The 20,266-nt window shown below is 58.9% G+C and overlaps 5 protein-coding genes across 23 annotated transcripts; 3 read left to right on the forward strand and 2 right to left on the reverse strand.

Moving 5' to 3' along the window:
- Positions 1-519: 519 nt before the first annotated feature.
- On the forward strand, positions 520-8,442 carry FBXW9 (F-box and WD repeat domain containing 9). Of its 9 annotated transcripts, none has more exons than XM_027050037.2 (10): positions 520-928; positions 2,082-2,221; positions 2,298-2,426; positions 3,835-3,974; positions 4,061-4,152; positions 4,993-5,141; positions 5,225-5,338; positions 5,469-5,558; positions 5,674-5,739; positions 5,813-5,953. In XM_027050037.2, the coding sequence occupies exons 1-10, from the start codon at positions 520-522 to the stop codon at positions 5,885-5,887; spliced, it is 1,404 nt and encodes a 467-aa protein (XP_026905838.1). In that variant the 3' UTR covers positions 5,888-5,953. The 9 variants fall into 9 exon arrangements, with proteins under 9 accessions (XP_026905838.1, XP_026905839.1, XP_053075815.1 ...); XM_027050038.2 differs by having other exon boundaries at positions 3,862-3,974; XM_053219840.1 differs by lacking the exon at positions 5,813-5,953 and adding an exon at positions 7,352-8,442 and having other exon boundaries at positions 4,993-5,338.
- Positions 6,732-9,829, reverse strand: GNG14 (G protein subunit gamma 14). 6 transcript variants are annotated; one of them, XM_053219848.1, is made up of 4 exons: positions 9,085-9,731; positions 8,596-8,760; positions 6,990-7,082; positions 6,732-6,908 (listed from the first exon to the last, which is right to left on the reverse strand). In XM_053219848.1, the coding sequence occupies exons 2-4, from the start codon at positions 8,668-8,670 to the stop codon at positions 6,783-6,785; spliced, it is 294 nt and encodes a 97-aa protein (XP_053075823.1). In that variant the 5' UTR covers positions 8,671-8,760; positions 9,085-9,731; the 3' UTR covers positions 6,732-6,782. The 6 variants fall into 6 exon arrangements, with proteins under 6 accessions (XP_053075823.1, XP_026905847.1, XP_053075824.1 ...); XM_027050046.2 differs by lacking the exon at positions 8,596-8,760 and having other exon boundaries at positions 9,689-9,829; XM_053219849.1 differs by lacking the exon at positions 8,596-8,760 and having other exon boundaries at positions 9,502-9,731.
- Positions 9,830-9,990: 161 nt separating this feature from the next.
- On the forward strand, positions 9,991-14,139 carry DHPS (deoxyhypusine synthase). 6 transcript variants are annotated; one of them, XM_053219844.1, is made up of 10 exons: positions 10,422-10,536; positions 10,866-10,980; positions 11,118-11,278; positions 11,714-11,835; positions 11,917-12,013; positions 12,094-12,180; positions 12,710-12,815; positions 12,895-12,998; positions 13,731-13,856; positions 13,928-14,139. In XM_053219844.1, exons 2-10 carry the CDS (start codon positions 10,956-10,958, stop codon positions 14,027-14,029), a joined length of 930 nt encoding a protein of 309 aa, XP_053075819.1. In that variant the 5' UTR covers positions 10,422-10,536; positions 10,866-10,955; the 3' UTR covers positions 14,030-14,139. The 6 variants fall into 6 exon arrangements, with proteins under 6 accessions (XP_053075816.1, XP_053075817.1, XP_053075820.1 ...); XM_053219841.1 differs by lacking the exon at positions 10,866-10,980 and having other exon boundaries at positions 9,991-10,536; XM_053219842.1 differs by lacking the exon at positions 10,866-10,980 and having other exon boundaries at positions 9,991-10,536; positions 13,941-14,139.
- Positions 14,042-17,887, reverse strand: WDR83 (WD repeat domain 83). Its single transcript, XM_053219846.1, has 9 exons — positions 17,612-17,887; positions 17,414-17,534; positions 17,226-17,331; positions 16,904-16,952; positions 16,704-16,830; positions 15,723-15,790; positions 15,513-15,621; positions 15,311-15,425; positions 14,042-14,330 (listed from the first exon to the last, which is right to left on the reverse strand). Exons 1-9 carry the CDS (start codon positions 17,712-17,714, stop codon positions 14,181-14,183), a joined length of 948 nt encoding a protein of 315 aa, XP_053075821.1. The 5' UTR covers positions 17,715-17,887; the 3' UTR covers positions 14,042-14,180.
- Positions 17,888-17,991: 104 nt separating this feature from the next.
- On the forward strand, positions 17,992-19,488 carry WDR83OS (WD repeat domain 83 opposite strand). Its single transcript, XM_027050042.2, has 4 exons — positions 17,992-18,149; positions 18,265-18,370; positions 18,897-18,994; positions 19,091-19,488. Exons 1-4 carry the CDS (start codon positions 18,100-18,102, stop codon positions 19,155-19,157), a joined length of 321 nt encoding a protein of 106 aa, XP_026905843.1. The 5' UTR covers positions 17,992-18,099; the 3' UTR covers positions 19,158-19,488.
- The last annotated feature ends 778 nt before the right edge of the window (positions 19,489-20,266 follow it).

A 20,266-nucleotide genomic window follows, 5' to 3' on the forward strand; every position in this document is an offset into this window, starting at 1 on the left:
ACCGCCTGGCTCAAAAGAGGCTTTCAGTAAGTAAGAGAGAAATAACGATTATAGGGAATTCAGAGATTTGTTTCACAGAGGACTCTGCAGTACAACTGCACCTTTCTGGCTCCGGAAGGAGAGACACGAGTTGAAGTCCCTATAAAAGCCCCAGACTTTGAACTCAGAAGAGAGACTGCATTTCTAAGCCCAGTGTCTCCTGTGAGCGATGCCTTTGGCCGGGCCGCGTCAAACCGGAGTCGGCTGGCCGTCTGTATCAGGACCGCCACAGATGCCTGTTTAATAAACGCTGGGAGCAGGAATCTACATTTTCCAGCCCAGGGCCCACGGGGCTGTACCGTGGGAGCCCTCAAAAACAGTGGGGTCCTACGGTCCGGCCGGTTTCCGCGCGCGCCACTCGCTTCCGGTCGGCGCTGCAACATCATTAAGCGGCGCCGGAAGTGCCTTCGCGCTGCCTAGGAGACGGGACGCGGGGCCGTCGGCTGACAGGGCCGGGCTGGCCGCGCCCACTCGGTCGCCATGGAGCTTCCCCCAGGGCCTCGCGACGATCCCCGCGCCTGGGACGATGACTCGGACCCGGAGCCGGAGCCCGACCCCGACGCGCAGGCCGAGGCTTACGTGGCCCGCGTGCTCAGTCCGCCGAAAGTCGGGCAGGCGCTCCCGCGCGCGCCTTTGCTGTCGGCTCCGGTCGCGTCCCCTGGCGCCCTGGAGCCGCGGGCGGCGTCCAAGGGTCCGCCCGTGGGCGTCCCGGGCCTGCTGAGCCTTCCTCCGGAGCTGCTGCTCGAGATCTGCGCCTACCTAGACGCGCGTCTGGTGCTCCACGTCCTGCCGCGCGTGTGCCACACGCTGCGCGACCTCGTGCGTGACCATGTCACCTGGAGACTACGCGCGCAGCGCCGCGTACGCGCGCCCTACCCAGTGGTGGAAGGTGCGCGCGCCTGGGGGGCCGGGGTCAGCTGCCCAGATTAGGTTTGGGGCAGGGGATTAGATACCTGGGGTGCTGTGAGCAGAGTCCTGGAGCAGGCTTCCTGGTTGTTCCGGCTTGGGTGGAGGCTAAGGTAGTTTACCGATGGTGCCAAAGCCCCTGACCTTCCGGGTAGACCGTGAACCAGATGCTTGGGGTTCCGGGGCTGTGGAGATTTATCCTGGGGGTTTGGGGTCCCTGAACTCAGGACCCAAGGATCCTCAGGCTTGGGGTCCGGTGGTTGACACAGGGACTTGAAGTCTCAGCTTCTGGACTCTCTTGGGGGCTCAGGGTAAGCCAAAGAATCCTCTGAGTATAGACGCTGAGCTAGCAACTGGTGATCCAAAGCCCCTCACTCTTAGACTCTTGACCTAGGTAGGAGTGAGGAATGGTCTAAAGGTCCAGAGCCCGCAACCCTTGAACCCAATCTAGAGTTTAGAGGTTAGGATACCCACAATCACAGATCCCCAAGCCCAGGGTCTAGCCTGATCTTAGGCAAGGGCTGGTGGTAATTCGTCCTGTCCCTGAGGTCATTGGTCCCTGGGGGATAAGACAGCTTTGGTGACCTTGAATTGATGGGACTTTTCTGAACAGCTTGATAAACATAGTTGCTGGAGCCCCATTATACCACTGACTCTCTGCACCTGGGGCTTGAGTTCTACATCTTGACAGAGCTCCCAAGTTTACAGATTTGACAACACTAATTTGACAACGCTTCATTGGGTCTGGTTAAGATCATTGACGCAGAAAGTCCTAGTTTGGAGGCTTAGCCTGAGGGTTGAGGCAGGACCTTAACGTCCTGAGGCTACTATCCTCAGGGTTGGGGGGGGGGGGTTGCTGAGGCCTGGGAAAGTGGCACTGAGTCTCCAGTTACCCAATTTTTGGAAACTGGGGTGAGTTGTTCTAGACCTGCTTGGAAGGCTGGTGGGCTGGTGGTCCCAAAGCTAGATCCTGGGCCTCCTTGGGTGGGGTGAGGACTCCCGGGGCGGGGACGGGAGGGGGGGCGGTTTCCAAGTCTGGTGAAGGTTGGGCTTCCCGGAAGCCAGAGGTGGGCTTGGAGCTGGTGTGGATGTCGGGATTCCTGCCCACTGGGGACTCTGCTCACGGTGCCCCACAGAGGAGGACTTTGACTGGCCGACGGCCTGCATTGAGCTGGAGCAACACCTGTCGCGCTGGGCCGAGGACGGGCGCTGGGCTGAGTACTTCTGCCTGGCCGACGGACACTTTGCTTCCATCGACTCCGTGCTGCTGCTCCAGGTGAAGCAGGGGCGGTGGGGGGCAGGCAGGGGTGGGCTTGGGTGACCCCGACAACACCACCTCACTCTCTTCCCAGGGTGGGACGCTTTGTCTGTCAGGCTCCCGAGATCGCAACGTCAACCTGTGGGACCTGCGGCAGCTCGGGGTGGAGCCCAGCCGAGTTCTAGTCAAGGCCCTGGGCACCCAGAAGAACAGCACCCACAAGGTGAGGGGTTGGGAGGCCATAAATAAATATTTTTAAAAGGGGGGGAGGTTGCCTGGGGGGCTCAGTTGGTTGAGCGTCCGATTCTGGATTCTGGCTCGTCATGATCTCACGGTTCCTGAGTTTGAGCTTCACTGGGCTCTGCACTGGCAGCACAGAGCCTGCTTGGGATTCTCTGCCCCTCCTTGAGCTCTTTCTCTCTCTCCCTCTCAGGTAGAGAGAGAGAGAGAGAAATAGATAAATATTAAAAAAAAAAAAAGGAAGCCAGACAGGGGTAAGAGGGGAGAAGCCTGGGTAGGGCGCCGTGGCTAAGGGCGTGAGTTTTCTTTGGCACTGGACCTCAGAGATTTAAATCTTGACATTGTGACATTGGATGAGACGTAGGGCTTCTCTGGGCCTCCGTTTCTACTTTGTGTGGGGTCCGGATGAGAATGAATGGGATGAACGCACACTAAGAGCTTCGCTTAGGCTGGGACACACCACAGGCGCTCGGTGGTCGTCAGGCAGACCTTGAGAGGCACAGGGCACGGCAGGTGGCAGTTACGAGGCTGCCGGCGGGGATCACAAAGCTCTGAGCATGGCTGGCATCTCGGGAGAAATGGCTGTGGAGGGTACCTCCACCAGTCATTGAGGTGGTCTAGGCAGGTGGCCAGGAGCGTGGTCTCAGAGCCAGGCTACTGGGTTCAAATCCCCACTCTGCTACTTTCTGGCTGTGTGACCTTGGGCACAGGACGCAACCTCTCTGTGCTCCAGTCTCTTCATTTGTAGAATGGGACACAATTACAGTACTGTCCTCAGAGAGTCTGGCGGGGGGTGGGGGGGAGTTAGTCACCAGCCAGTGCTTTGTGCATGTTAGCTCCTGAGACAGGGGCTGTTTTTTGTGCCCATCTTCTCAATGAAGAAACTGAAGGAGGGTACTTCATTTGCTCAGGCCACGGAGTGAAGGCCCCATTTTTTTTTTTTTTTAATTAAAAAAAATTTTTTTTAACATTTGCTTGTTTTTCAGAGACAGAGACAGCAGGAGCGGGGGAGGGTCAGAGAGCGAGGGAGGGAGACACAGAATCTGAAACAGGCTCCAGGCTCTGAGCTGTCGGCACGCAGCCCGATGTAGGGCTCCAACCCACAAACCACGAGATCATGACCTGAGCTGAGGTCGGCCACTTAACCACCTGAGCCACCCAGGCACCCCTAGTGGAGGCCCCGTTCTTAATCGCATTGTTAGGTGGCCTCAAACCACCACTGGTGCTGAGTCTCACAGGGATTTAGGAATATTCTGTGTGGGTGTGTACCCCTGGGCTCTGGAGTCAGACCCACGGACCTAAGTCCTAACCTCTACTTGGAGCTGACTTGTTCTGGGTCCCTGGGTCAGTTGTCTCCGTCCTCTGACCCTAAATTTTATTACCTCTGAGAGGGGGATGATCGCAGGTCTGGTCCGCAGGGCTGGGTGTGGTCGCTGGCAGCGCTGGACCACCGCGTGTGCTCCGGTTCCTGGGACAGCACGGTGAAGCTCTGGGACATGGCGGCAGACGGGCAGCAGTTTGGCGAGATAAAGTGTGTGGGGTCCCGGGCAGCGGGGGCGGGGCAGGGCCGGGTGCTGCGCAGTCGCAGCCCCGACCTTGCGGTCCGTGTGTTCCCAGAGGCAAGGCGGCCGTGCTGTGTTTGTCCTACCGGCCTGACATCCTGGTGACTGGCACCTATGACAAGAAGGTGACCGTCTACGACCCCAGAGGTGGGCTAGGGGCCCTGGGGCCTAGGTGGGGAGAGCAGGGCCACCTGGGGTCTCCAGGGTCATGCCGGGGAAGGAGACACTTGAACCTCACAGCCTGGCTGGGACGATAGTCACAACCAGAGGCTGACCACTCAAGAGTGGCCTGGGCTGTGCTGGGGGCAGCCAAGGCAACTGGTGGGGGGGGGCCGGGTGTTGGGGCAGAAGCCCCCCTCCAGCTGCGGCGAAGGATGGGAGGGCTCCGGAGGAGGGGCCTCTGAGCCTCAATGCTGTGGGAGGTGGAACAGCCCCCGAGAACCCTGGGTCCACCACTTCCTCCCTCTCAAGCTCGAACCGCAGTCTCCCCATCTGTAAGATGTGGATAATGACTCCAGCCCCCTAGGGTTAATTGGAGGAGATGACAGTAAGAGCCTTGGTGGAGTAAATGTTCACATAAAAAGCCTAGGATAAACACTGCCCAGCATATGAGCCTTTTCTGTTGTCTGTCTATTTATTCTTCTTTTACTTGAAGGGCTGGGGCTCTTGGCCCAGGCACAGCCAGAGCTGGGTGATGGGTGATGGTGGGACTCGTCTCCAATCAGTCGGCAGGAGGAAGCGTTTTATGCTGGGACTTGCCGAGGTCTGCTCTGCACTGCGAGCAGATGGGGTTGCGATGGGAGATGGGAGGGCAGAGACTTGGGGGTCCTGGATGGCCCAGATCCAGACGGGACAGAAGAGAAAGACGGGACCACTTGCAGGATGCGGGTAGGCGGGGCAGACCAAGGATTCAGCCGAGTGGGGAGCGGCCTGGGTCCCCCTCCGAGGGGCTCTGACGTCTCCCTCCTCCCTGCATCACTCGCGAAGCGGGCCCGGCGCTGCTGAAGAGCAGGCGGCTGCACTCCAGCGCGGTGCTGGCGCTGCTGGCGGATGACCGTCACATCATCTCGGGCAGCGAGGACCACACACTCGTGGTGTTCGACCGCCGGGCCAACAGCGTCCTGCAGCGACTGCAGGTGCGCCCTCCCCTGCGGCCTGGAGGGACGGGGGCTGCGGCCTGGCCTGGCCTGAGCTGCCGTGTCCCGCGTCCCTCCCACAGCTGGATTCCTACCTGCTCTGCATGTCCTACCGGGAGCCCCAGCTCTGGGCTGGTGACAACCAGGGCCTGCTGCACGTCTTCGCCAACCACAGTGGCTGCTTCCAACTCGTCCGGGTCTGCCGGGGCTCTTGCCCCTTGCCCAACCGTCCCTGGGCCTCCTCCCTACTTCTCGACCCCTGGGTGGTTGTCGGGCTGGCGTTGGGAGAGCCCTTACCTGAGTGTCACCTGTTCCTCTTTTCTGCAGTCCTTTGACGTGGGCCACAGGTCTCAGATCACAGGCATCAAACACTCACTGGGGGCCTTGTACACCACGTCCACCGACAAGACCATCCGGGTGAGGCCCCAAGACAGGCTCCCTCCCTTCCCTGCCCCCCCTCCAGCCCCCGCCCCCCCCCCCCCCCGCCGGTCAGAGGTGCACTTCCTGACCTTTGCCCATCGCCCCTCACCAGGTGCACGTGCCCACGGATCCACCAAGGACCATCTGCACCCGAAGCCACAACAATGTGCTAAACGGGGTAAGGCCCTGCCCTGTGCACCCTCCCCAGCTGCCCAGAACGGCCCTGACTACTTCTGTCCCTGCCCTCCCAGATTTGTGCCGAGGGCAACCTGGTGGTAGCTGCCTCTGGGGGTCTATCGCTGGAGGTCTGGCGGCTGCAGGCCTGAGCAGGCGGACGTGGATGTGGATGTGGGTCTGCCGGCCCGCAGGCTGGGCCAGGGCTTCTGTTCTCGGGGGACCTTCCCCCACGCCGGTGCCGCCTCCGCCCTGTCCCAAAGGCCTGGGGCCCAAGGAGTCCGGGCCACAGTTAGGCAGTGTCCCTGGGCTGCGCCCCACGCCAGGGAAGGTGAGGTTGCTGTTCAGGCCCACCCAGGGGACTGCTTGCTCCCCTCCCTTGGGCCCAGTTTTTGTTACGGTTTGGACACCTGCTCTCCCTGGAGAGCAAAGGAGAAATAAACCTGATGTACTGGTGTCACCCGAGGGCTCTGCCTGTGCTTGTTCGGGGCGGGGCGGCGGGGGGGGGGGGGGGTCTGCGAGACGGTCGTGAAAGCCTTGGCAGCCACTACTTACGTCTGCGGGCACCTGTGCCCGCTCGAGTGCATTTCTGTGATCACGTGTGTCCGGGTGTCACTAGGGAGGTGACCCTGTCTGTGCACATCTGTGTGCTGGCGGATGTGGGTGTGTGTGAGGGAGGAGGCCCTTGAGGGCGTGCGCACATCTGTACGATGGCACCTGTGGGCGCGTGTGACGTGTGTCGGCATGTAGAGTGGGACCCTGACCCTAGGTGTGTTCGTGCAGTGGGAGGGGGAATCTGCTACTGCTGCCCCAGAGGTGCAGGGTGGGGGCGGTGCACGCCCTTCCATCCGGGAGTCCAGGTGTGTGTGCTGTTGTGGCCCTGACCCTGGGGTGGGTGGGGGAGGGAGGCTGGGCCGGGTGTGCGGGGGGTGGGGGGGGGTGCGAGTCTGTGGTCCCCCTCTGTCCCCGTGAAGCCTGGCCAAGCCACGTCCCGAGGATCATTCACTTCCTTTTTATTGAGGCCTCCTGGGCGGTCAGGGCCGTGAGTTATAAGATGGCACAGGGCTTCTTCTCCTTGAAGGGGTTGGTGGCAGCCGGGATGCCCACAAGGAAGGGGTCGCTCTTGGCCCGCTCCGTGCAGAACTGCAGCAGGTCGCCGGCCGCCTTGGACACCTGCAGGCCGGCCTGTCAGCTGGCCCCGGGCTGTCCGCCCGCCCCCTCTCCCGGACACGCCCGTGCCGCCCTGATCCTCACCTTCATGCGGTCGATGCCCGCCTCCACCCGCAGCTGCTCCACAGCCCGGCGGGCCTGCCCGATGTCGCTGCCAATGGCCACCTTGCTGGACATCTGCACGAAAGCGAGCAGGGTCATAGGCAGTGGGCTCGATTCCAGACCTTGAGCCCTAGGGGCTACCTGAGAGTCTCTCAACCACCTCTTGCGTCCTCTGGGGACTGTGGGAAGGGGGTGGCGGTTCCCCAAGCCCCGTCAGCACCACATACTTCAGCTGAGGGCTCCGGCGGATTCCCGGAGGCTCAATCCTCCAGCAGCCTGGTTCTGGCTCCCTCCCTTGCCAGCCCGGCCTCTCAGCCCCCTCCTCTCCTCCCCCACCCCTGCAGAGACTTTGAAGCCTGGACACTCGTGGAGTGAAATGTCAGCGGCAGCAGCTGCCTCCGCTGAGGGGGGTCCCTGCCCCAGGGGGCCCAGTGGCTGCACTGGTGTCACATGTCACCTTGGCTAAGGGGAAGGCGGGGTTCCCGGCCTCTGCTCCCCACCGTGTATAGAGTGTACCCTGGCTCAGGTGCGGGCCTGCCTCTCCCCCTCCATCTACACTCACCCCCGGGATCTTACCCATAGGTTACTCCATCCACTTGTTTATGCTGATGGCTCCACCTGTCCCCATCCCAGCCCCGTCCCTGATTTCAGAGCTGCCCAAAGAGCTTCCTGCTCTTCAGTCGGTCACACTGATGTCTCGGGGGTCTCTCATCTAACTCGGCCAAAGCTGGGCTCCAGATTATCCTCTCCCCCCCCCCCCCCCAGATCTTCTGCCCCCAAGTTCACCACCATCCACCCAACTGCCCTGGCCCAAATCTTGAACCCCTTCAATCCTCCCTTTCTGGTGTCCCCTTTCTGATCCTTTCCCAGGAACTCTCAGATCAACTTGAAATTAGGTTCTCAGTCTGGTCACTTCTTTCCACACCTGTTGGCATCTCCCAGGTCCTGCGCCCACCTCTGCCGGCTCGGACCTGTGCAGTTACCTCTGCTCTGGTCTCCCCTGCTCGTCCCTTCCCCACTGCCCCTGCTCCCCACCGCCCTTCTCAAGGCATCCAGCGGGATCTGGTAAAAAATCACATTACAACACGGATGCACCTTGAGAACATTATGTTAAGCGAAATGAGCCAGTCACAAAATGACCGATAATGCACGATCCCATCTATGTGAGGTCCCTAGAGGAGTCAAATCCATAGAGACAGGAAGCAGATGGTGGAAACCAGGGGCCGGGGGGGGGGGGGGGGGGAAGGGTAAGGAGTTAGTGTTTCCTGGGGCAGAGTTTCAGTTTGGAGAGATGAGAAGGTTCTGGAAATGTATGGTGATGATGTTTGTACAACAGTGTGAATGTGCTTAATGCCATGGAACCGTACGCCTTACAGTGATTATGATAATAGGGGCGCCTGGGCGTCCCACTTCAGCTAGGTCTCTCTGCTGTCTGTGCGGCGCCTGCTTGGGATCCTCTGTCCCCTCTCTCTCTGCCCGTCTCCTGCTCTGTCTCTCAAAAATAAACATTTAAAAATGATTATGATAATAGATTTTGTTATATACATTTTACCACAATAAAAAAGAATTGGTGGGGGCGCCTGGCTACCTCAGCCAGTGGAGTGTTTGACTCTTGATTTCGGTTCAGGTCATGGTCCCAGGGTCGCGGGACGAAGCCCTGCATTGAGCTCCGCGCTGGGCGTGGAGCCTGTTTGGGATTCGATCTCTCACTCTCTCCTGCTGCCCCTCTCCCCCGCTCTCGCGCTGTCTCTCTCTAAACAATAACAACATTTAAAAAGGAATGATGTATCTGGCTTCTGTTTAATGAGCTCTCTGGCCACAGCTGGAAGATGAATCAGAGGGAAGGTAGCCCCACGTGGAGGCTGAGAACGAGAAGCACCTGGATACAAATGCCCATTGAGTTGCACACCTGAAACTAATATAATGTGCTATGTCAAGTCTATTTAAAAAAAAAAAAAAAAAAGCACCTGGATTTGGGACCTACTTTGTGGGTAGCACTTGGTGGCTGTGCTGAGGGATGGATGTGGGTGTGAGAGAAGGGGAGACATCAAGTTCAATTCCCCAGTTTTGAACCTACCAGGTGTGTGGAGCGCTCCTTTGCTGAGTTGAGGGCTCTTTGTTGAGGTGTGGAAGACTTCAGGGAGATCAGAGTTAGGAGGAGAGGGACTGAGGTGGTGAGTTTGAGATCCAAGTGGAGACTGTCAAAGATGGTCTCTTCTTCCAATTAAGTAGGCTAATCTCTGGCCTCAGGACCTTTGCACTGGCAAAGGTTTCTTTACCAACGGGGGACGATGGGGGAACGGCCTCCCCAAATCTTCACATATGGGGACTTTCTTGGCCTTCTGGCCTTGGCTCAAATGTCACCTCCTCGGTGTCCTTCCCTAACTACCTGTCCCTGCAAATAAGGCCACCGGTTACCCCTCCATCCATCCCTAATTCAAAGACACATCATCATTTCTGAATCCTCAATAACACTTACCGCTATTGTTGTTACCTTTCTAGCTCCCCAAACTGTGGACTCCAGTAGGGCAGGGCGTGCATCTCATTCACTGATAAAGCTGCCGCGCCACACACAGGGCTCAACGTATAGTACAGACTCCATAAATTGTAGAGTGACTTGTTAAAAGAATCCCCCTGGACCAGACCCCGTCCAGGGCTCTGAGGACCCATTCGATACAGACCCCGCCTTCGAAGGTCTCACAGCCTTGCTGGAGGGAGACGTCAGCCTTGGATCCCAGAGGAGGTCCCTTACTTTGAGGAAGGTCAGGGAAGGCTTCCCGGAAGAAGCGACAGCCGCTGCTGCCAGGGGAAGATCAGAGGGTTAGGTAGCTTGTGGAGTCTCTGGAGACCTGTGAGGCACGAACAGGGATCACTAAACCGTTTGATGAGAGACGCCCAGAGGCAGAAACTATCTGACATCTCCTGATGACTCGAATCCTGTCCAAGGGCGACGTCTAAGAAGCCATCCTTTTCCCCCAACGGGACAGAAAGGAACGGGAGAGCGCCGCGCAACGCGGTGGGTGTCCAGCAGGCGGCAGTAAAAGTAGGACTCTTCATCTCGGGCTGACAAGGGGTGAAAGGGAACAACGGCTCCTCGCGGCTTCCGTATTACGGAACGCACGCGCAAAGATGGACGCGTCCTGGATTACGGAAGTCACAGAGAGTCATGTGACCAAGCAACTTCCCGTCCCCTTCGGCAGGTTCTCCCAAGCCCTACTTCCTGCGCTGTCTTACAGAAGAGCGTGCCGGGGCTTAGCGCGTTTCGAGGCCGCTGGAGGCCTGGCCTGGGGTGGCTGTGATCTGAGAGTGCGGCCGCAGGAGCATGGAGGGTCCTCCGGAGGGGGAGGCACCTGCAGCGGCGCTGGCCGCTGTGCTGAAGCACAGCTCGGCGCTGCCGTCCGAGAGCTCCCAAGTCCGAGGCTACGACTTCAACCGCGGCGTGGACTACCGTGCGCTACTGGAGGCCTTCGGCACCACTGGCTTCCAGGCCACCAACTTCGGGCGCGCAGTGCAGCAAGTCAACGCCATGGTGATGCCTGGGGCGGGACTTCCTGGATGGAGGGGGCGTGGCCACCAGTAGCAGCAATGCAGCACTTGAAGGGGGCGGGGGCTCCCTTGAGAAGGAGGAGTGTCCTCTGTTGGGCGGCCCAATAGGTGGAGAGAGGCAGGGCCCGTTCCGGGCGGGAGTTTCTGCGCTGGGAAGAGGACATTGTTCCTGCACCCTCATCGCGTCCTACTTTCCCAATGATTCTAGATAGGGGGCAGGTTATAGGTGACCAGTGAGAGTTCTGGACGGTGCAGTTGAGGAGGAGCCTGAGTCAGGACGCAGTCTGAGCTCGGATTTGCTTTTTCCGATAGGGAAGGAGGCCGGGCCTGCAAAGGTCATGCTCTCCAATTCCTTGAAAGAGGGGTAAAACCTGAGCGTGTGCCCTGAGATTTGGGCTGTGAATGGGGAGGAGCCTGCACAGGGGACGTTCGTTCCCTGGTTCCAGGTATTCCAGGTAGAAGTGGTCCCCCATCCCTGAGTGGGCAGAACCTGGGGGCGAGTCCTCCGGCTAGTTTGGGGTCAGAGGGTGAGGGTAACTTGACCCCTCCTTTCCATCTAGATAGAGAAGAAACTAGAGCCGCTGTCGCAGGATGAAGACCATCATGCAGACTTGACCCAGAGTCGCCGCCCACTTACTGGCTGCACCATTTTTCTGGGCTACACATCCAATCTCATCAGTTCAGGCCTCCGTGAGACCATCCGTTACCTCGTGCAGCACAACATGGTAGGGACCTGGTGGGATTGTGGCCTTGGTCTTAGGGGCAAGATTATCAATCATTTAAATGACATAGGGAGACAGGGTCATTTTTTTTTTTTTTTTTTGAGTTTATGTATTTTGAGAGAGAGAGTGAGCTGGGGAAGGGCAGAGAGGAGAGAGAATCCCAAGCAGGTTCACCACTGTCAGCATGGAGACCAATGTGAGGCTTGAACCCATGAACTGTGAGATCATGACCTGCTCTGAAATCAAGAGCCAGACGCTTAACTGACTGAACCGCCCAGGTGCCCCCCACAGAGTCAGTTTTAAGCAGAGGGACACGATCTAATTTTGTTTTGTAGTAGAGCTTCCCCCAAGGGTCACTGGGTGAGAGTTGGGAATTACAAGCCATGCCTGGGATGAGGACAGGCCCCTTCCCGGGCCAACCTCACTGACTTGCTGCAGGTGGACGTCTTAGTGACCACAGCTGGCGGTGTGGAGGAAGATTTCATCAAGTGCTTGGCACCCACGTACCTGGGCGATTTCAGTCTCAGGGGGAAGGAGCTACGTGAGAACGGGATCAACAGGTGGAGACCCTGAGTGGTGCTGGGCAAGGGAGATGGGCTGAGGGTCCTGGGACCCGATGCCCACATGCCTCATGTTCGCAGGATTGGAAACCTACTGGTGCCCAATGACAATTACTGCAAATTTGAGGACTGGTTGATGCCCATTCTGGACCAGATGGTGCTGGAGCAGAACACAGAGGTGGGGCAGGAGTGACCTGGGGGCAGGCATGGTAGGAGTCAGGGGAGGCACTGCTGCTTGAAGCCAATGTCTCCTCCTAGGGTGTGAAGTGGACACCTTCCAAGATGATCGCCCGGCTGGGCAAGGAGATCAACAACCCAGAATCCGTGTATTACTGGGCCCAGAAGGTGAGGGCCTGGGTGGGGCAGATACCAGGCCTGGGCATGTGTTAGCTGGTTTCATCTTCATAGCCACCTGGGGAGCCAGAATGGTTTTCGTCATCTCCACTTTTAGGTGAAGAACCTGATGCAGAGGTTAGGTGGTTTGTCTGAGGTTGCACAGCCAGAGTGTGGTCTTGGTATCCTGGCTCTATTCCTAGACCACCTGGGATCAGCTGGGGTCGTGCCTCGAAACCCTCGTGGGGCAGGGCACATGGTCCCACGCTCCTCAGAGGCTGAGCTCCAGCAGCCGGAATAAGGAGAGCTCCCAGTCTTTGTCAGACACGATCCTTAGCGTTTGCCTTGGGTTTCATCCCGTATGCCTCTTCATCTGTGAGGGAGGTGCCGCCTCAGCACTTTAGTTGAGGAAACGGAGGCCCAGGGAACTTAAGCACTCTGCCCAGAATCAGGCAGAGAGGAGGGGATCCCACTGGGATGGGGACCAGCCTGCCCACCCTGGGCTCTGAGCCCCAGCTGCTCTCCTGTCTTCGTTTCCCAGAACCACATCCCCGTGTTGAGCCCAGCGCTCACAGATGGCTCCCTGGGCGACATGATCTTCTTCCATTCCTACAAGAAGCCAGGCCTGGTCCTGGACATCGTTGAGGGTGAGGTGCTGGGGCCACGGAGGAGCAGGGGAGGAGGGCTGGCTGGGCCCATAGCCTGACCACGGTGCTCTCCTCCCAGACCTGAGGCTCATCAACACACAGGCCATCTTTGCCAAGCGCACCGGCATGATCATCCTGGGCGGGGGTGTGGTCAAGCACCACATCGCCAACGCCAACCTCATGGTGAGTGGGGTTAGAGTACCTGGTCCCTAGCGAGGGTGGCACTTGGGCTTGCCATGCAGACACGTCTGTGCCATGTGCCAGGGAGACAACCGTGGACTAGACAGGCCATAATCTCTGCCCTCCCGGAGTGAGGTTCTAGACAGGGCGAAGGGCAGCACACCAGGGCCATGCACGTCAGGTGGCAGAAACTGCTATGGGAAAAAACGAGGGATGACAATTGGCAAGAGAAAGGCGTGCGCTTCAGAAAAGGTAAGCTCTGGGAAATCCAACTTGTGAGCAGAGAAAACAGTCAGCGCAAAGGCTTTGAGGTGCCTGATTTAAGTCAAGGAACACCTAGGAGGCCAGTGAAGGGGAACGGGAAGTAAATAACCAGTCAGGCCTCCAGGGCCACCACTCGGGTCCTCACAGGCACCCTCTGGCTTCTGTGGGGGGAACAAATGGCGGGTTCTGGGTAAGCAGTGATGGGACCCGGACCAGGATGGGAGTCTTCTGTATATTTGGTGGCAGTCCCTGCTGAACAGATGCAGGGGAGTAGTTGCTAGATAGCAGGTGGGTTGGGGGCAGCTCTGGCCACGCATTGACATGGGCCTTTCCTTTGAAGCAAGGGGCCACTAAGGGCTTCCTTCATGCAGAACACCTCCCTCCGCCTCTAGCTAGTCCCCTGCGTCCGTGTCTTTCTGCCTGCCTGTCTCCAGTAACTGCCTGACCAGCTCACCTCGCCCCTCCCCACAGCGGAACGGGGCCGACTATGCTGTCTACATCAACACGGCCCAGGAATTCGACGGCTCGGATTCTGGTGCCAGGCCAGATGAAGCAGTCTCCTGGGGCAAGATCCGGGTGGACGCACAGCCTGTCAAGGTGAGGGTGGTCAGCTGGGGTGCAGGGCACAGTCTCCCAGAATGCGGTCACAGGCCCCGCGGTTCACCCAGGTCCCCTCTGCAGGTCTATGCCGATGCCTCCCTGGTCTTCCCCCTGCTTGTGGCCGAAACCTTCGCCCAGAAGTCGGACGCCTTCACGCCCGAGAAGAATGAGGACTGAATGGCTACCGCACCAGCGAAGCCTCCCCTCCTCTATTTATTAGCGTGCACTTGTCCCCTCACTCCTTGGTCAGCAGCGGGTCTCCAATAAATGGTCTCTGTGAGCCTGGAGTCTGTGCCCTTGGTGGCGGCGGGTGCCCTGGCTTCAGCCCGTGCCACCCTCCGCCTCATAAGCCTCTTCCCGCCAGCACTGGACGCTGCCCCCCACGGCGGTCAGCAGGCAGGGCTCCAGGGGGTGGTAGGACAGCGACTGCACCACACCAGGACCCACGGGCAGGGCCAGTGCCAGGGCACCCTGTGGAGGGAAGGATGGGGGGCAGTTACCGGGGCAGGTCTCTCCCCTGACCTCCAGCCACCTGCCTCGGATCGCTTCCCCGGCACCCAAACCTCACCTGCCCCAAAATGAACCCGTCTGGCGTTCCATCCCTCCAGGTGCTGGGCCAGACACCGGGGGGGTCTCTCTCTCTCTCACACCTCCCACCCCTTTATCAGTAAGTGCTCCTGGCCCTGCCTTTAGACCACGTCCAGACTGCGGATGCTCTCCACATTCACAGCCACCACCTTGCTCCAATCTGGAGTCTCTTCCCAGCTTCTCTCCCCACGCTGCCACCGTCCAGGCTCTACTGGCCCACTGGGCAGCCTCCGGGCTCACTTCCTTCATCACCTTACAGTCATCGCTCAACACCTACGGCCCCTCGAGCAGGCTCCAGATTTCTCTTCCCACTTCAAACATGTCCCTTCGTGTGCCCTTCCCTTCAGGGTGACTTCCTGTCTACCAGACTCTTGAGAAGTAGGCAGAACACTGGTGTGTTCTTAGTTCCCAGGCGCCGCCCCCGCCCTCCGTTTCCTCCATCCTTTTAGGGGGCTTACTTTCCCTGGCCAAGCCTCAGCCCTGACCCCATTAGGCCAGAACTGTCTGTTCCCAGCCTGACATCCCCACCGGACACATCAGGACAGGGCTCACAGGGTTTGGGACTGGGAACCGTGCGGATGCTCAGAGATAGCTCAGGTTTCCTGAACCACAGCCCCACCTCAGCTTGGCTTCTGTGGCCTTGGTTAACCTGGCCCTGCAGCTGCCGCCGCGACCCCACAGTACTTGTATCTCCTGACCAACGTGGGCCACACCTCCAAGCCTAAGCACACAGTTCCCTTTGCCGGGAATGTCTTTCCTGCTTCATCCTCCCACTCACTCTTCCCAGCTCTAACAGCATTGCCTTTTCCCGGTGTGGGAGTGATGGAGGCACCCTGGTACAGAGCTGGGGTGAGAAGGCTCACCTCAACCAGGTCCCAGAAGTACACCTTCCCGTCCTCGGAGCAGCTGACCACGTGTGTGTCATGCTCACTCAGGCAGCAGTCCAGCTTGTACTCCTGGTTCTTATGGCCCGTGTACCTAGGGGTCAGTGGGATCAGAAGGGGCTGGGGCTGGGGGCTGGGCGGGGCTGGGGGTGGGGTGGGGGCCACATCCTTGAGGACTCACTCGCCCAGCAGTTCCCCGGTGTCCTTGTCTAGAAGTCGCAACGTGGAGTCCAGGCTGGACACCAGGGTGCACTGCCCGTCCCGGCTGAAGCAGGTACAAGTGATGGGGCCTGGGTGGGGGGGAGGTGGGGAGGGGTGCGGGTGAGTGAGACCAGGGCCCCATCTGCTGCCCCCGCCTTCCCTGCCTGCCCCACAGCCTGGCCACACTCACTGCCCACGTAGTCTGAGAAGAGCTGCCCCATCCTCAGGTCGTAGCGCCTCACCCGGCCGTCCACGGAACTGCAGGAGGATGGATGCAGCTGAAGCATCACCCGGGGCCAGTAGGTCCATGGCTCCAGTCCCAGTACCCTCCTTGACCCTGCCAGGACGCTGGGGGCAAGGCTGGGCTTGCCCTTCCTGTGTACCCTTCACTGTCATGCTCACACTCAAGGCTAGCCGTGGAAACTATGCACTAAAGTGAACTCACGAGTGTAATTCCGAGACGCTGGCTTTGAGACTTACACACCCAGGGCCAATCGGGACCCACTCCACCTGTTTCTGATACCGACTGAGCATGCTCTCTGGGCTAGTCCTTGGGACACAGCTGCCACCCAGCCAGGAGCACTTTCTGCCATCGTAGAGCCCCACTGACTGAGAGTAATCAAGGAAGAACTCCCCGAGGAGGTGACCTCTAAACTAGGACTTGAAGGATAAGGAGACAAACATCTGTGGTCCAGGAGACGTGTGGGAACAGGCCAGCAATAGGGTGGGAAGCCCCAACTGCCCCCACAGGGGGGAACGGCACTCCTCTGGGTTGTGGCAACACTTGGGCACCCGGGGTTGGGAATTTTAATTGTTTGCCTCCAGCAACTAGAATACCAACCCTCTGTGGGTGGGGATTTTTCCCGATTTCATTCACTGCTGTGTGTGCACTGACTAAATCACATGCAGGTGATGCTCAAAAAACACTAGGAGTAATTAGAAAGGGAGTCCAGGTAAAGGAAGAGCAAAGGCAAAGGTCCTGGGGTGAGAGCGTCCTTAGCACATGAAGAGAAATGAAACCAAGAATGGATAAAAGCTGAAAAACCAGCAGAGACCAGACTGTGCAGGGCCCTGTAAGCTGAGCGGAGAAGAGGAGATTTACAATCTAAGCAGAGAGGCAGCGGTGATCCCCCGTGGCACCCGGGAGGGGTGAGGTCCTGGCTCCACTCACCCTGCCAGGATCTCATGGTCCGACACCTTCACACTGGATATGCCATCCCTGGCTTCGTCCAGCGTCTGCACTGGCTCAGGCCTTCGAGATCGGCAGTCCCAGCAGCGTATGCTAGAATCGATAGAGCCTGTGAGGCCAGCATGACGGTGAGGTCAGGTTTGGGCTGCAGGGGCAGCACCCTGCCTAGGCCCCAGACTCACCAGACAGGATGACCGTGGCCTCTTCATTAAACTGGACTGTGTTCACCTTCTGAGAAACAGGAATTGCCACTCAGAGGAGGCTGGACTTTGGAGGACTGGGATAAAGGCAGGGTTCCGGGTTCCAATGCACGTTAAGGCAAGGGCAAAGGCTAGAGACAGGGGAGGTGAAAGGTTCTGGGGAAACTGCATGCTGGGCCATGGGGAAAGGATGCTTGCTCTGTAGTGGGTAGGGGTGGAAAGGTTCCCTGTCACCAGCTACATAATAATGCGGGTCCTCTCCGTCATCCACGCCCTAATGAGGCCTCTTCTTGCTCGTACTCACCCCCGCGTGGCCCCGGAATTTGCGAACGACCTGCCCTGATGCCACATCCCACAGCACCACCGCCTTGTCCCCGCCGCCGGAGCAGAGACTGCTGTTGTCAAAGGAGCTAGACGGCATAGGAGGGAAGGTCAGTGTTGACGTCGTATCCCGACCTCGGCACCCGTATCGCGGCCTGGCCCCCAGCTCACCCGGCCGCGTCCAGCACCTCGTAGCCGTGGCCACTGTAGGTCCGCAGCAGCGTCCCCCGCAGCGGGTTCCACAGCTTCAGGGTCTTGTCGCTGCCGCACGTCAGACAGTAATTGCCATCCACTGGGGAACACCAGGAGGGGATTATAGGGCCGCGGGCCTCAGGAGGCAGGAGGACACGGAATGAAGAGGGAGCTCACCATTAAATCGTACAGCTCGCACTGCCCCCTGCCCGCAGTCCAGCGTCTTCACTCGTTTTTGCGGCAGCTCCGGACCCCGCGGTTTGGGCGCAGGGAAAGCCATTTGTGTCAGGACCCTTCCCCACCGCCTTAAATCGGTTGGCAACGAAGATTTCGAGCCCTCGGAACCCACGCTTGGATGTAACCTTGTGCTCTTCCGCGGTCTACTTCCTGTCTCTCACTTCCGGTTCGGATGTTTGGCTTCTTGAAGATAGTTTTGGGAATACTGGAGCCTGATTCCAGCGTCCAGGTTTCTTTCCCCACTTTTTGTTGTCAAGGAACATTTTTGGTCTCTTCTAATTGTCTGTCCCCTGCCTGGGAGGAGTCCTGGCCCCCGCTGCCGGGAACGGAAGCTCGAAGTCTGTGGGTGCTACTCCAAAAGCCATCCTCCGTTTCCGCGCCGGAAACTGCAACTCCCGCAGCGGAAGGGGCTCGACCTCCGACCTGCCATGTCCACTAACAATATGTCGGACCCACGGAGGCCGAACAAAGTGCTGAGGTGAGGACCCCCACGTCATGGGAACGGGGCTCGGGTTGTGGGGCGAGGCCCAGGGAAGCGCTTGTCCATCTCGGCGGTGGGACTTGAGTGCCTCTGACCCTTGACCCTGCCGCAGGTACAAGCCCCCGCCGAGCGAGTGTAACCCGGCCTTGGACGACCCGACGCCAGACTACATGAACCTGCTCGGCATGATCTTCAGCATGTGCGGCCTCATGCTCAAGGTGGGCGCCGCCGAGTTTCCTTCGGCGTAGCTCCGCCCGACAGCGAAGCCTGTGGGGGCAGCGGATTCGGAACGGAGCGGGGCTGCTGCCGAGGGGGCGGGGCCTGGCCGGGGGGCGGGGCTGAGCAAGGCGAGGACGTGAGGGAAGCGAGGGGTCTGGGTGGGTACGTGGGAAGTCTGTCTAAGGGTGGGGGCCAGGTTTTAAAGCGGTTTGGAGGGGACTCGAAAGGATGGGGTTCTTAGCATCATGAGGTGTGTTAGAGGCCAGTCTTCTTGGGCCTGAGAGTATGTGGAGGGGTCAGAGACGCACGCTGAGAGAGTAGGACCAAACACTGGGTGCCTGGAGTAGGCTAGGGGGAATGGGACTGAGGGACTCTTGGGGGCAAGGTCCAAGCTGCTTCAGATGGAATCAGTCGGTTGGAACCAGTGCCTGGTAATGCCCCGGGGGCGGGGGTGGGGTGGGGTGGGGTGGTCATTGGTGTGCCTTTCATTGACCAAATCCCACCCACCCACCTACCTTTCCCTAGCTGAAGTGGTGCGCTTGGGTCGCCGTCTACTGTTCCTTCATCAGCTTTGCCAACTCCCGGAGCTCTGAGGACACTAAACAGATGATGAGTAGCTTCATGTGAGTCTGAGCCTAGAGAAGGAGGGCTCCTGAGTTAACGGGGAGTGGGGGACCCAAGCCTACCCCTCCTGGACTGACACCTGTCTCCTGTCCCAGGCTGTCCATCTCTGCCGTGGTGATGTCATATCTGCAGAACCCTCAGCCCATGACGCCCCCCTGGTGATGTCAGCCTAGGACCACTCTGTCCACCTTCCCCCAGGCCTGGCCCCTGGCTGCCCAGCCTCCTGCCCTCAGCTGCTGTCCTGGGCTTCCATGAATGCGGTAGCCTCAGGGCCCACAGCTGGCTGGAGGGAACCTGACCCTTTCCCTGGGATTCCACTTCTGCTGGGCAGAGGGGAATACCCTGGGCCTACCCCTCCTGCCTACCTTCCCCAACCTGCCTGCTGCGGTGGGAGATGCTGTCCATGTTTCTAGGTGTATCCACTCGTTTTGTTGTTGTTGTTGTTGTTGTTGTTGTTGTTGAAACCAGTTAAATAAAGTTTTGCATTCTGGCAGTTCTTTGTGACCTCTCTTTTCTGTGCATTATGGGTGATCTTCCTCGTGGGGGGTGGGGGTGGATGGGCTCCAGCTCTTCCACTCAATCAGGCCTTTGGTGGGGCTCTAGCCTGGAGCCTTCTGGTGGTTCACTTGCTTATTTCACAAGCCTTGTGACTTAAGTCAGCTGCTAGAGACAGGGAAGTGACCCCTGTCCTCTGGCAATTTAGCACATGGGCTCTGCTGACCTGAGGAACGTGGGCTTTGATTTTCTTATCAGACAAATTGGGTAATATCAGCCAACTGGATGGAATGACAGGGACTGGGAAAAGCATGAAAGGCTGAGACCTCCCCCACTGGTCACTCCTCACCTGAGTACCACCGTGGGTACTTCTTAAACAACTAGGCTGGATACCTCCCAACCTCAGCACTCTCAGGGCAGTTTCCGTATCCGTAATCCTCGTAGGACAGAACAGGACCGCCATCAACCCCTGCTCCTAGCCAAGCTAGGTCCCTCCAAGACCCCAACCTTAAAGGTCAATGGGACACCCTAGGATCCTGTGCACACACTCCCACCTCCTAGCCAAAATTACACCCATGGGAAAATCTGAGACCGATGCATCCACGGGGACAAAGGGGCACTCCGAGGCCACTCGGAGGTAGGGAGACACTAAAGGCTCTTCTGGCCAAACCAGCACCCTGGGGGGGGGGGTGGGGGGGACAGGCCCAACGCCTCCCTACACTCCTAGAGTCCTCAGGGGTAGCCAGAAGTACAGCCTCAGCCCAGGGAGGCGCCGG

The sequence above is a fragment of the Acinonyx jubatus genome, chromosome A2 (genome assembly GCF_027475565.1).
Source record: "Acinonyx jubatus isolate Ajub_Pintada_27869175 chromosome A2, VMU_Ajub_asm_v1.0, whole genome shotgun sequence".
NCBI lineage: Eukaryota > Metazoa > Chordata > Mammalia > Carnivora > Felidae > Acinonyx > Acinonyx jubatus.

Bases quoted from the DNA above. Each gene is read 5' to 3' on its own strand.
- FBXW9 (XM_053219834.1), top strand. From the start codon at position 520: ATGGAGCTTCCCCCAGGGCCTCGCGACGATCCCCGCGCCTGGGACGAT. The intron at 929-2,081 runs GTGCGCGCGCCT...GGTGCCCCACAG, and splicing joins GCCCTACCCAGTGGTGGAAG to AGGAGGACTTTGACTGGCCG. The intron at 4,153-4,992 runs GTGGGCTAGGGG...TCACTCGCGAAG, and splicing joins GACCGTCTACGACCCCAGAG to CGGGCCCGGCGCTGCTGAAG.
- GNG14 (XM_053219847.1), bottom strand. From the start codon at position 8,516: ATGTTTATTTTTGAGAGACAGAGCAGGAGACGGGCAGAGAGAGAGGGG. The intron at 7,083-8,417 runs GTGGGACGCCCA...GCTTTCGTGCAG, and splicing joins AGCAGAGAGACCTAGCTGAA to ATGTCCAGCAAGGTGGCCAT. The intron at 6,909-6,989 runs GTGAGGATCAGG...GCCGGCCTGCAG, and splicing joins CGGGCATCGACCGCATGAAG to GTGTCCAAGGCGGCCGGCGA.
- DHPS (XM_053219841.1), top strand. From the start codon at position 10,137: ATGGACGCGTCCTGGATTACGGAAGTCACAGAGAGTCATGTGACCAAG. The intron at 11,836-11,916 runs GTGGAGACCCTG...TCATGTTCGCAG, and splicing joins CGTGAGAACGGGATCAACAG to GATTGGAAACCTACTGGTGC. The intron at 13,857-13,927 runs GTGAGGGTGGTC...CGGTTCACCCAG, and splicing joins TGGACGCACAGCCTGTCAAG to GTCCCCTCTGCAGGTCTATG.
- WDR83 (XM_053219846.1), bottom strand. From the start codon at position 17,714: ATGGCTTTCCCTGCGCCCAAACCGCGGGGTCCGGAGCTGCCGCAAAAA. The intron at 17,332-17,413 runs GTGAGCTGGGGG...TATGCCGTCTAG, and splicing joins GAGGTGCTGGACGCGGCCGG to CTCCTTTGACAACAGCAGTC. The intron at 16,953-17,225 runs GTGAGTACGAGC...CCTGTTTCTCAG, and splicing joins AATTCCGGGGCCACGCGGGG to AAGGTGAACACAGTCCAGTT.
- WDR83OS (XM_027050042.2), top strand. From the start codon at position 18,100: ATGTCCACTAACAATATGTCGGACCCACGGAGGCCGAACAAAGTGCTG. The intron at 18,150-18,264 runs GTGAGGACCCCC...ACCCTGCCGCAG, and splicing joins AGGCCGAACAAAGTGCTGAG to GTACAAGCCCCCGCCGAGCG. The intron at 18,995-19,090 runs GTGAGTCTGAGC...CTCCTGTCCCAG, and splicing joins CAGATGATGAGTAGCTTCAT to GCTGTCCATCTCTGCCGTGG.